This window comes from Perca flavescens, chromosome 18 (assembly GCF_004354835.1).
Source record: "Perca flavescens isolate YP-PL-M2 chromosome 18, PFLA_1.0, whole genome shotgun sequence".
Classification (NCBI taxonomy): Eukaryota; Metazoa; Chordata; class Actinopteri; order Perciformes; family Percidae; genus Perca; species Perca flavescens.
The window spans coordinates 13,818,270-13,831,126 of NC_041348.1; the positions used below are offsets into that span (position 1 = coordinate 13,818,270).

Consider the following 12,857-nt stretch of genomic DNA (forward strand, 5'->3'; position numbering starts at 1 on the left):
CATCAGCAGTGAGTGGTGAAAGGTCAAAATGGCCCTTTGAGTGGCACCGGACAGAGTTGTATGTGTGGATCCTGAGAGGCAGTGGCTTGCTGTGGTTTTCTGAAAGAAGCGCAAGTGGGAGACTAAGGAAGGTACACGAGTCCAACGCTGCATTAGGCCTGTTTGTCAAAAAATATCCGCTCCGCACCAATCCTCCATTTCACTCAAGAGGAAAATGGCCCTCTCTGCAATGATGGCGTAAGGACCGCGTGTCACATTTAATGCCAGTCATTTCCTGACATGTTGGTCGGTCCACAGAGATGTTGCGCGTAATAGCCAGAGGCATAATGGTGATGGTAGGAGTGGGGTTAATAAAAAAATAAGTACGATGGGCTGGAACAGGAGTGAGCACGGAAAAAGTGTGCTCTCTGTGCCTCCATCTGAGCTGCTGGATTTTTACACCACTCTCTCTGATCCTCTCTGGCTGTATCATTCGCACATTCATCCTGAAAAATAGAGCTGCATCTGTCACATTGTCGCTCAGTGAATTGTCCTCCGTCTGAATTACCTCCTTCTAATATTCAAAATGGAGTGAGGAGGGGGGGAAAAAAATGTTTGTATGAAAAATGCCTGCCCATTACTCAAAACCCAACCGGTAGAGGTGTTGTCACGGAAACCAGCAGCCCCTTTTAACAGTCAAACATGCGTGACAGTTCATTTTCTCTCCTGGATTAGAAGTGCTGTAGCGCCAAGTGTGAGCTAGATAGACAGCGAGGCCGAGCAGTAGCAGAGTGTGACAATTGGATGGCAAAGACACAGACATTTCACAACTAGAGGCACAGTGGAAGGAATTAGCAACTAGTAATAAGATCAGTGGGTGGCAGCTGTTCACTCTCCATCTTGAACATCTGTTTATCATATCAAATAATTCAAGAATTTACGATTCAGAGGGAGCAATTCTGCAGCGGCGCATTACAAATGTTTACATGTCACAAAAAAAATGGAAGTCACATATCGATCCATCATTTCTGCTCCTCCTCCTCCTCCTCCTCCTCCTCCTCTCATGCCCCTGTCACAGGCATACTGAAGTGCAACACCATTGTCATCACTTTTTTACACTCTGGGTATCCCTTTGGCGTCTTTTTTCAATGTGCTTGGTAATGACCCCTTGTCGTCACTTTTTAACACTCGGGGTCAAGACCCCTTGGCGCCATTTTGTCAAAGTGCTGGGTAAAACCATTTAGTTAACCATTAGGGTTAGGAAAAGATTGTGGGTGGGGTTAAAAGATGTACGTTTAAGTGACACACAGGACACAAATCCCAGTCTCCTGGGTGAAAGTCCTGTATTGTTTAACCCATGCGCCCCCCCCAAACTACCGCCTTACACAGATTTTAGGACCGTGGTCGAGCGGTTACTCTGGCTACTGAGACCCATACAGACACTAAAGGGTGCCTTGTCGCTGTATCTGACACTGAGAGTCACTGACCAAGAGTCAGTATGTTGACGAGTTGACAAGTTGGGAGTGAGAACGGCCTGAAGACATCCTTCTTCCTTAATATGCACTGTAATATAATGATCATGCAAATCCCGTTACATATTTCCTCTCACACACTTCCCCTCAAGCTGTCTCATAAATGAAAAATGTGAGCATGGGTTATATTCAGGCCAGGCATTGTGAAATCAAAAGGTTAACATCTAAACCAGTGTGTTAAAGAGATTGACAGACTGTGGGCAGATATTTCCATGTTGCATATAAAGGAATTATGGTTACGTCAAGTCTCTTGGAGGCATAAATTCTGCATACCTACATTCATACCTTCAGCTCGGAGAATACATACTCTATATGTGCATGACTGTAATGGGGGATTATAGCAAGAGACCACCCAGTAAAGTAAAGAATATGGCGTGATTGCCCAGAAATAAATTACAATGCTGACAGAACATCACATCCTCTTAGCCCGAGGAGAGCTGAAAGACGGGGGTCCTCTGTGACACCATTTCCCTGCGGATGGTTAAATGCCACTATTTGATCTTTTCCATTTATGAGTAATATTTTTTTCCCCGGCTGCCCCTAAGCACTGTGCTGTGCTAAGCTACGTATGGCAGCCCAGTCAAAATACTGAAACAGCCACTGACCTTCCACCATCGGGTTATGCTTCCTGTGAATCTCACTTTCAGGTTGTTTAACTTGCTCAAAGTTGCAACTAATACCTTCCCTTAGACTCACTGTGAGTATTTCCAATCAGGTCATTTCACTCTCTTTCTCCTTCACCTTCCACTTATTCCTCAAACCACCCTTGATGACAGACTTAGGCTGCACTATACCTACATAAAGGCAGTGGGAGATGCCGAACACAGAGCAAAGATCAGGGATATCTGTTTGAACATCTTCAGTGTTCACTCTTTGATTTGTCTTTTTGTTTGGCGAAGGCTGCTCTCCCGCTGTGCCTGCCCTACGCTGGCTTCTCTTTTCTGCTGCAGTTGTACTCTTCACTTCAAATGGCATGGCGTATTCAATTAGATATGCCCTCGAGCTGACAGACTGATCGAGGCTGCTTCTTACTATTCTGCATCTCTCCTTCTTCTTCTTCTTCTTCTTCTTCTTCTTCTTTCTTTTTTTCACTGCAACTGGCGAGCTCCTCCCCAGAGACCAGCACATCTGTCACCTCACCTCCCGGAGCTCCATGTCTCCTCTCTCCCTGCCACCTTCACTTTCAGCTGTGGTGCAACACTGCCCCCATAGGTCTGTTTGGGTATTGCAGCATCTTTTCACTGGACAAGAAGGCATACTGTGATTTATTGACTGCACTGTTTGGCTTGTGAGGGTTGGTGGTGTCATACCTGATACTGTGAGATGTTAAATCCCATCCCATTTGTATTCACAGTGTAAAAAACTAGTCTTTGAATTAGGATCCGTGGCCTGCATGTAAATCTGTCTGGCATGACTTGTGTTGTAATAAACAAGGGTCTAGTGCAGCTTTTCATTTCGAAACAAACTCATGTGTGTATAGGACATATCCATGGCTGTGAAATAACAGATCCAATTGCGTATGAGCAATTGGACAGCAATGCACAGATGTTTGATGGATTCCTCTGCACGCACAGTGTAATTTATTAAATCTAGCATTGTGCCAACCAACACAGTACATGCTGAATACCAAAAAACATAATGCAGCATTTTACAACTTTTTCTATTTGTCATATCTGGTGAGCAACACATTTTTCCTTTCTGGCTCTGCACTTATTACTTCAGCTGTGACATTACACAGCGACTAAGAGGTGTAAGTGCAAATCATCTGCCTTAACTTTTCAAACAGGTGTGGAGGTCATCCTTACCTGTTGGTTCAGTCCTGGCTGTTAATATTCACGTTCACGTTGTTAATAGAATACAACAGTTTGTGCTTCATGGGTGAATAATCTTCTTTCTTGTTAGTAAGCTCTGGAAAGTGAGAAACATATGCATCATTGCAAAGTAAACTTAAAAAAGGTCAAATTGGGCCAATTCGCCCACTCTCAATGCCTTTATGTTTCTCATAAAATATTTTCACCGTCTTTGCCGGTAGCGCAACCTAAAGACGCTGTTCTGCCATATTGCCTTGAAATGTGCTGTAAATATTTATGCTTCTCAGAAGCAGAGTTCTAATGCTTTTGTTGACTGTAATATCTCATCTGTAGTACCAGCAGTCAGGTCAAAAATAATTTCCACTTCTTAAGCAAAAGCTTCACCAAAGCTAAGGGGATCATAATAAATGAAAAAGTCAGATAAACGCTGAATTTATGCCACCAACTATAAGGATTGAAACCTGGGGGTGCATGTAGTACAGATGTTTTCAGTTATTCTGGCTGATTGGACCTCAGCTCAGGTTAAAGGTGGAGCTGGAGCTTTGATGGAAATTTCACAAATCTTCATCTACCAATAATGGGCCGTTCATGCCACCTGGGAATATCAGGGACCGCCCCCGTGATTACGTTGTTTTTCCGACTGTCGGCGTTCATGTGCTTCACTGTCTGTGGTCGGGATGCATGTTCTTCTACTGTTATATTGGCGTTTGGCATAACAACTTGTTGCATGACTGCCACCAACTGTTGAGACAAATGATTTGCTGCGGTTTTCTTATGCGAGAATACAAACAGCACATCCACAGGTGTTTGTGTTGTGTGAATTTTCTATATTTAGGAATAGTTTCTCACCTTTCAAAACATTTGAACGATCGTCGGCCGTGTTTCTGTACGTCAGTTGCTGTCAACAACACGTCACCAACTGGAAAACTCTGTTAGCAAAATCCAGCCCCAGTTTCCCACCTCTGATTCCCACATGAAGTGACGTGAATGATTACGTTTTCACTGGGAAAAATGTTTTTCCGATGCCCATGTATGATAAAGGTGTAATTCATACTGTCCATCAGGTGCAACAAAGCTAACAGGAGACTCACCCACACAGTCCTGGGAAGAGGTCTAATCAACCAGATTAACTCAAAACACCTGTGTGGATGTTCAGAGCCTTAAAGGCCTGGACACACAGAGACGATAATCGGCTGTTGGACAGTCTGGCGAGGTCGGTGACTCGAGTCTGTTTGGTGTGTTCCGTGCCGCCGTCCGTCCAAGGGGCCATCGGCCTTCATTTTGGCCGATTTGACATGTATAATTGGCGGGGTGGGCACTGCCGGCAGTCAGACTCAAATGACCCATCTGATTGGTAGAGTGCTAACCCGGAAACGGGGAGCGGAATGAGGTGACTAGAGTCTCTCAAAATCTGACCAACATTTTTTAAACTGACCTTTGTTGAGCTGAAATAAGGACTGCATGGCCTATTTCTCGCTTAAAATGTTTTCAGAAACACGTTTCGGTGAACTATTTTAGTACAATATGAGATCGTATTCTGAACAAGCCGCCATGACCGTCTGTTTTTGAATTTCCGGAGAAGCCAGACCCACGTGACGCGTTCATCCAGTCAGCTGCCGGTTTTCAGTTTTGGGCGACAATACAGATTATCGCCGCCTGCTGGTATGGAGACGTACTACGTCTCGCCGCTTTGGTGTGTTCCGAGGCACTTTTTTGACCAACTCGGGGAGTCTGATCAGTCCAACTGCCTTTTCTGCCGAGGGTCGGCCGTCATCTCTTTGTGTCTGGGCCTTTAAATGTGTAAGCCTTGCCAATGAGCCAAACAGCAGCAGCAGTAGTAGTTCAAATTAACCTTTCATAGGTTAGCAGCAGAAGCAAAGGTGTAACTAATAACACTAGCTATGACTCTGTTCCATTTATATGTGCCATGCCAGTGAGCCAAACTGCAGCAGGACCCTGCAACTAGCTCATGGAAAGCAGCCTTTGTTAGTGTTATTAATGACAGCTGTGCGTTTCCTGCTGTGACCTGTCAGCTGCTTTTACTTTGGCTGGGAGTCTTTCATGTGCGACTCATTAACACTGACATTTTATCACTCTGTGTAACGTTGGCTTGAAGACTACAGGCCGCGCATTTCTCTGTAGTGCGATTTGGACCACATATAAAGTATGTGCACTGCATTGTATGTGCGTTTCCATTATCTTCCCCTGGAATCTGTAGAGAAATGAATGTTTGCTAAAGTCATCTAAGCCTAAATTGAGGCTTTGGAGCAGGAGAATTAGGCCCTGTTTCAGTGGAACAATTGAGTTAGCCAGGTGCTCCACGCTGGACTGTAAATAAGCTCAGCGTAGTGCACAGCTCATTTCTCAAGGGAATACACAGAAATGGGAAAGTATCCGAGAAAACACTATGGTCTGGTGGCGATTGTGGCAACAGATATCACTGTTTCCTAGTCAAAGGAATAAATGGATTATTGAGGATTTTATTAACCTCTACAGTTACTGTTCCCTAAAGGAAAGTATTGTATTGCGACTAAAACATCCAGTAATTATCAATACTTAGAGCTGCTTACACCGTAGCCTCTTAGTCACTGCATAATTTCACACTGCTCCTGCCATTACTGTTTTCAATTGATCTTTGTATTTGCTCTTATGTCTCCGGCTGCTGCACTTTTTTTTCCGTTTGTAGTATCTGGACTTATAACGGACCTTTTATAAACTTTGTCTTAAGTTTTTGGTAACAAAGGAACTCGTATGAACTTTAGCCTACATTTGCTGGACACTTCTCTGGAAACATCTGGAAAGAATTAGGGATGCCCTTGTTGGCTTGGTTCCAAAAGGATGATAGCCATTGGTCAAAGTATTGTTTCCTCCCCCATCTATGTTACACACATTATAGAATATATACCATGTTCAAACAAAGAAAGTCAGAGGACCACTGGAGAATTGGGAAAACAGGTCCTCTCCGAGCTCTGCAGGGCTTGTCAATGATGCTGATTTCTTCCATGTAAATAAACCTTTATAATCAAGAAACAGTGTCGGCGGATTCCTTTCCACACAGCAACGCAGCAACGCAGCATCGCTACCAATTACACCACACGTTCTTTTGTTTTCTTTTATTTGCCATCAATCAGCAATTGAGGGAGACTGTGAATGAGCCGCGTGTTTGCTCACAGCACTTGTGAAGCGAGAAGAGCCTCTTGGTCTAACAATTGAAAGCAGGTAAACCTAGAGGAATGTTTCCATGCCAACAGTGCGCCGTAACATGTTCAATTCACTTATTTTCCCTATAATCTAGGCGATGGATGGAAGGTCTCGGTGATGTGCCTGGCAAGTCAGAGCAGCACTGACACTTTGAGGTCCCAAGCCATCACACAAGCGCTCCCCTCTGATTTCTCGGATCAGTGTTTTAGGCAGGTTTACTTTCAATGTTGAGATGTGGTTGTGCCCACAAAGTGTACACACAATACTATATTTATAAGGGAACAGTACAAGCTTGACATACACACATGGGTGCACACAGAGTCTTTCAGAGCAAGCAAACAATTGATTTTTTTTCTCTACATGTACATCTCCATTACTGCAACACACAAGCATCCGCTGTTGGTAGAGATGCAGTGAGATGCAGAGATGTCATTGAAGTGAGGAGGAATAGAAATAATAATTACAGGTTACAAGATGTCAATAAATGTTGCAGGGTGTTATGCCCCAAGCATGCAGCTCTACTGGGCTTTTTAGCATTAGCTCATTGTTTTGGTTTTATGACCCACACATTTACTGATGGATGATGTTGGGAGGAGCGGGGCATTTAGGAGGTGTGTGAGTGTGTGTGTGTGTGTGTGTGTGGGGGGGGGGTCTAATGAAATATGCTATCAAGTCGTATAATAGGAAATGATCCAGCAGCTAGACTAAAAGTCAGATTATCTCCGATCTGCTGCTTTAATTTTGACAATTCCATTTTTATATTTGCCTCTTGTGAGTCCCCCATTTTTATGGAAATGTGATACTAAATTGCTGGAGTTCTTGTTTCCAGCAGCTGTTTTCATCATACAAGCTCTGATAAACTTACTGTAAAACTGACAAAGTTAGTGACTGGTTTCAAAAAGTTGAATATTTAATAATAATAGCTAAAGACTTAAGCCAGAGTCAAAAAATAAATAAATTGGCTTAAAATTGAAAATTAGTCAAGTGGTGAGAAACATAACTTCAAATAAATGCTAATGTTGCATCTGCAGGGCAGTGACACACAGGAGCTGCTGGTGGTGGTGGAAGCCACTAACACCATCCTACATTAGGAGATGGAAATGCTGCTATCCTACAAGTAACTGGGCATGCATTGCACACAGCCTCACTTTAATAAAACTCTCATGTATTACCATTGCTTCACAGAGGTAAGCATCTGATATTATTTTTTTTCATCTGAAAAATAAATATGACTAGCCTACTTAGCTCTGTGAATAGAAGGTAATGGTATGACATGAGACCAGCAAACTGGTCTGGCCACACAAAGGCAGCTGAGATGAAAGAGTCTTCTTGAGAGGGCTCAGGTTGGATGAAACAGACTTTTCAACGTGTACTATCGGTCGGCTGTCTTGGCACTGGTGTGTTGAGGAGGCAGCATTACAAGAGCATTAATACACTGGTGGGAAACAAAAAGGAAGCTGAACATCAAAGACAACACCTTTCAGCCGCCTCCGTAGCAGACTGATGCAACATGGAGCACTTGTGTGTTCAGCTCCCACTGTCCAGCCTCTGCCAGCACTTACTGTCCTCACACATTCTACCTTTGGCATATCAGTTAGTGCTCATTTAATACATACATATACATTGTATGTACATACACATATTCAATTTCCCACATTATGTATTTATTAATGTGTTGGGTTTAAAGTGTTCATGCTGCAGTTCCATATTGTCTCAATACATTTCTTCATCAGAGTGTATATGTATGCCTATATTCCATTGCTAATTATTCATTTTGTACATGCATTGGATTTCCAGTGCCTTGTTATTTCTTCTTGTGTTGATATTGTAGGTGTTGTTTTCCTATAACCTTCACTTTGCTGTGATCTTATTTATTCTTTGCCATCTTCCAATTTCCCCAATGGGATCATCAATGTTTCATCTTAATCCTGCTGAGCAAAAAAGAGATCTATTATTTAGGATAAAGAGGACTTAGTCAAACATTATTTATTTGTTGCCTCGGATTAAATAGGACCAAACCTCAGGCTGATAAATCACCAAAGCCCATGCAAGGCGTGATCTAAATATTCACTGAAGATGAATGTTTTACATGATAAATCATAGACAGCATATATAGGTTACTTTAGTCAAATATTTCCACCACTCCTTTAACCTGTCTGGAAGAGTCATTTTCTTCAACCTGCCGGAAACCTCATTTCAGTCATTGATTAACTTCATTTAAGCTTCTAATGCTTGATGAGAAGGTGTAAAAAAAGGCTGGTGATCTGCATGAGATGTCTGAAAGTATTTATTTGTGCTATTTCTGTTTTCATTGACACTGGTCTTGAATCATGAATGTGAAGTGCTGCTGCCATCTAGTGCTCCGGTTTAAAGACAAACGACCAAAAGGCATGAAATGCTTTAGTAAATCCTAAAAAGAGTCTATTGATGGATCTGCATAGAATCCCACCTGCCACGGTGCCTATGGAAGTGTATAGATGAAAAGGATAAGCTGCTGCTTATGCTGAGCTTACTCAATATTTAATGTTTGTTAGCTGAAGATAAGCAATTAGCCACACTACAGGGGACCTATCAGATTTCACTCATTTTGAACGAGACAGATATCTCAGCATGTTACCAATTCCAGGATGTGAAGGGGGTTTGGGGATCATGTTGTTTCATGTGAATACATGCTGACTTAGAAATTAATCAGTTCCTCTATACTGCAGCGCATTCATAATTGTTGAGCTGCAGGGATCAATTGTGCCATCTCATTTCTTGTAAAAAAGCTCTGCAAATGTCCCTTCAGGTCATTGATAAATGTAACCGCTTGCTCACCAAATAAACTAAGTTTAGTGACCACATAGTATATTTGGCAGCCAAGCTATTTTGTTTTAAGGCTTCTTCTCTTGTCGAATCAAAACAGCAATTTTATTCTTTACCATTTCCCTCCCCTTTGATCTTGTTCCATCAGTGCAATGGTTTCCATGTCACCTCATTAATGATGCAGATTGCTCCACATATGGCCTAACCGTGGAACTACTAATGCCATTTGGGTGTGGTACAATACAGACCTGCAATAAATAGCTTTAAAATAATTGCAATTAGCTTCATTACACAAGCTGTTGTATTGGACTGCTGTCTATTTTGTACACATTTGCATTTGAGTAGCAGCCACGAGACAATGTGAAGGTGCAATCAAAGGGCAGCACAGCCCCAAAAATAAGTTCAACAAAAATGGTTATTTTCATAGATGTACCTATTGTAGGTGTTGTACTCATCACTGTAAGTGTAATTTAAATGGCCAAGCAGCATCAACAACTGTGTACTGTCTATATGATTGACAGTTTACAGGACTAATCAGATCAAGTTGGTTCTCCATATTTAAGACCTCATATGCTCTTAACCTTAACAAAAAGGTCCATCTAACCATGTGGAAACAATTGTGAAACTGTTATAAACCAGCCATCAGAATGCAATTATATGGTGGGCTGTTTACAGACACTGCTCATGTACAAAAAAGTTGAATAGTACATGGTGCTTATTCAGTTTGCCTATGAAGCAGACTGTATATTAACAGTCTATGCTATGAAGACATAGCCATTTGTAAGTGAGTGGCTAACAAACCTGGTTGTTCTGTGAAATGTATGTTATGTTCAGGTTTCTGATGATGTAACCTTACATCGAAACATTAGTCACTGTTATGCACCTTAAGAAATAAAAACCATCAAGTAAGAAGACATCTGTGTTGCACTGGCAATTTTTTGCTATTTTATACTGTAGTGTCCTGCCTTGGTTGCACCGGATTGTTGTGGTCTGCAGAAGCGCAGAGAACTTCCCTTTTTTCCCCCTGTATGTTATGTTCAGTTTGTGATGACTGTTGACATGTTTGTTTCTTGTCTCCCATGCACATTAATAAAACTATCGTACATGTAGAAAACAATGCATGAATAAAAACAATACATTTAGTTTGGACAAAAAAACACATTTATTTGCAGTGCTGAATTATCCCATCTTGGCCAGCTTTCCAGAGATCACTGGACCCATCCGAGGACGTGACATTTAGTCCAGCTGTGTGAAAATAAAGTAGTCGTGGCATTAGTTATGGTGACATGATATGCTGTCAACAGTATTGTTCCAAATTCTGAGATCAATTGAACCATTAACGTAAGTGCATTACTAACTTAACAAGGATGCTGAATTCCTGAAAAGTTGCGCTACGAAACTACTAATGATAAGCTAATTTTCTACGCAACACTTAACGCTAAAGTTGCTTATGGAACGCCAACTTTAAACAAATGAGAACTATGTGTTTAAGTTACATGCTTCAGCTGCAATTCAGAAACAAAGACGTTGTTTACAATGAACCTGTACTTGATTTATGTCGTTACATGTGCTGAAATGTCATCTGATAACCCATTAAATTAAATACAAATGGGCAATACTACTTACCTTGACGAAGCCGATGTCTTTAGCGTACTGCCTGAAGCACTGGCGGCACATGTTGAGCCCGTATTTACGGATCAGACCATGTCTGTTCGAGCATACTCGACTGGAATAAAAGGAGACATGGAGTTAGTCCGCTTATCTTCACATGAAGAGTTAAAACATGTCTATAGTCCCCATCCATCCATTCATACAAACTCCAGTTGCGGAAGCTCACGCAAACTCCACAAAGCTGGTTATCGTTGGGTAACGTTATATGCCGCTCTCTGTGCTACACCGCTGACGTTATTAAACATAAGCTCCAATAGCGTTATGCTTGCGATATTACGACAGAAGGTTTACTCCAACCATCTCTAGAATCCATAGTTGAACGTGATATTAGTTTTTTAAGCAATTCAACATCACTAGTTCCGTTCCGTTTCAGAAACAGTGAGCGGCTTACTAAACAATGCTAGTGCTACAAGTTAGCACGGCGCATCCTCCACCGCCATATTGGTTCAGCAGCAGCTTCCATGCGGTGGACATTTGGTGATAAATTCTCAAGTATTTGACGCCACAAACACGTCGAAACTGACCATCTATAGCACACACATCGATAATGGACACATTAAAGCCAGGACTAACCAGGATCGGGATCCCTGTCCGAATTTTCTGGGGTGACTCCAATAGAGCTGCTGATGGCCCATCTTGTCTCTCTCGCTCGAGTGTCGGAAAGGAAGAACGAAGGTTGCGCGTGCGCAAATTAAGCGTTTAGATGCCGTGTTTCCGGGTGTGGCGTTACTGTGTGGCGCCTCCTAGTGGTAGAGAAACCTGCGGCATGTAGCCCGGACGCGATATTACGAATCCCATTATGGCCACGCCACCCAGCTGAACAATGACATTTTCTTTTTTTTTTCCTCTTTGTTTGAATGTCTCTTCTCCTTTAATAACCATCCTTACTTTTGTTACTAAGACTACATGTATATTTCCTGTTTGTATTAAGTGCTGCTCCATCTGGCTATATTTTTCTTGTATCCCACTTTGTTATATCAAGTTTTATGCAGCCATGTTTGTTTGTAAATCTTAATATTTCAATAAAAAAAAAAAAAAATTATGGCCACGCCAAGACCCGCCCTTCAATAGCGTTCACACACTACTATTGGCCAGGCGTCCATGCTTACATGTACAGGTCCTATCCCGTGACCAATCCCCTAACCCTAACCTTAACCACTCGAGGTGAAATGCCTAACCCCAACCAATCGAGCTGCTTCGTAGGGCGGGTCTTGGCGTGGCCATATTGGGATTCGTAATTTTGTAGCCCGGACAGCCTGAAGATGGCGTTACAGCAAACACAGTTCATCGTCTTCTTTACACTGTACCTGATTGGGTTGTACGTGTTCTGTTAATTAAAATAAATAAATAAAATAAAAAAATTTAAATTAAATAAAAAAAAAACAGTTGATTGTTTAACGGCGGATGCGGACTAACTTAGCGCACTACCGTCACCCTCCAGATAAATTGTGCATGATCATCACTATGGCTTACAACACAGTTCATGAGCGGAGAGGAGGCATTTAAATCAAATGGCTAAGAATTTATGGCAGAGTTAGTATGTAAATTTGGTTTAACTGGATTTAAAAAAGGCCACTACAGGAACTAGGCTACAGGTTGTCGAATATGACAAATAATTGTTCATACGTCCAGACAATATTTTGCACATTGGTTGAGAAAGTTGTCGATGAACTAATATAGATGGAAACACACAGAAACAGTGTTTGACGATATGTTTATGTTATATTTAGCACAAGACATTTTTTTAAATTACCAGAATTAAGGTGAAACTCATCGTGTTGAGGATTTATTAAGCATAAATATTTTTTTAAATGATTAACCTACAAGAGGAGTATTATCTAAAGAAAATGTTGTTAGA

The 12,857-nt window shown here is 41.8% G+C and overlaps 1 protein-coding gene across 1 annotated transcript; it reads right to left on the reverse strand.

The window, feature by feature from the left end:
* Positions 1 to 10,466: 10,466 nt before the first annotated feature.
* Positions 10,467 to 11,682, reverse strand: rps29 (ribosomal protein S29). Its single transcript, XM_028605662.1, has 3 exons — positions 11,573 to 11,682; positions 10,955 to 11,054; positions 10,467 to 10,573 (listed from the first exon to the last, which is right to left on the reverse strand). Exons 1-3 carry the CDS (start codon positions 11,632 to 11,634, stop codon positions 10,565 to 10,567), a joined length of 171 nt encoding a protein of 56 aa, XP_028461463.1. The 5' UTR covers positions 11,635 to 11,682; the 3' UTR covers positions 10,467 to 10,564.
* Positions 11,683 to 12,857: the final 1,175 nt, after the last annotated feature.

Excerpts from the sequence above, each read along its gene's own strand:
- rps29 (XM_028605662.1), bottom strand. The coding sequence starts at position 11,634 with ATGGGCCATCAGCAGCTCTATTGGAGTCACCCCAGAAAATTCGGACAG. Across the intron at positions 11,055-11,572 it reads GGACAGGGATCCCGATCCTG|TCGAGTATGCTCGAACAGAC; the intron begins GTTAGTCCTGGC and ends CTTTTATTCCAG.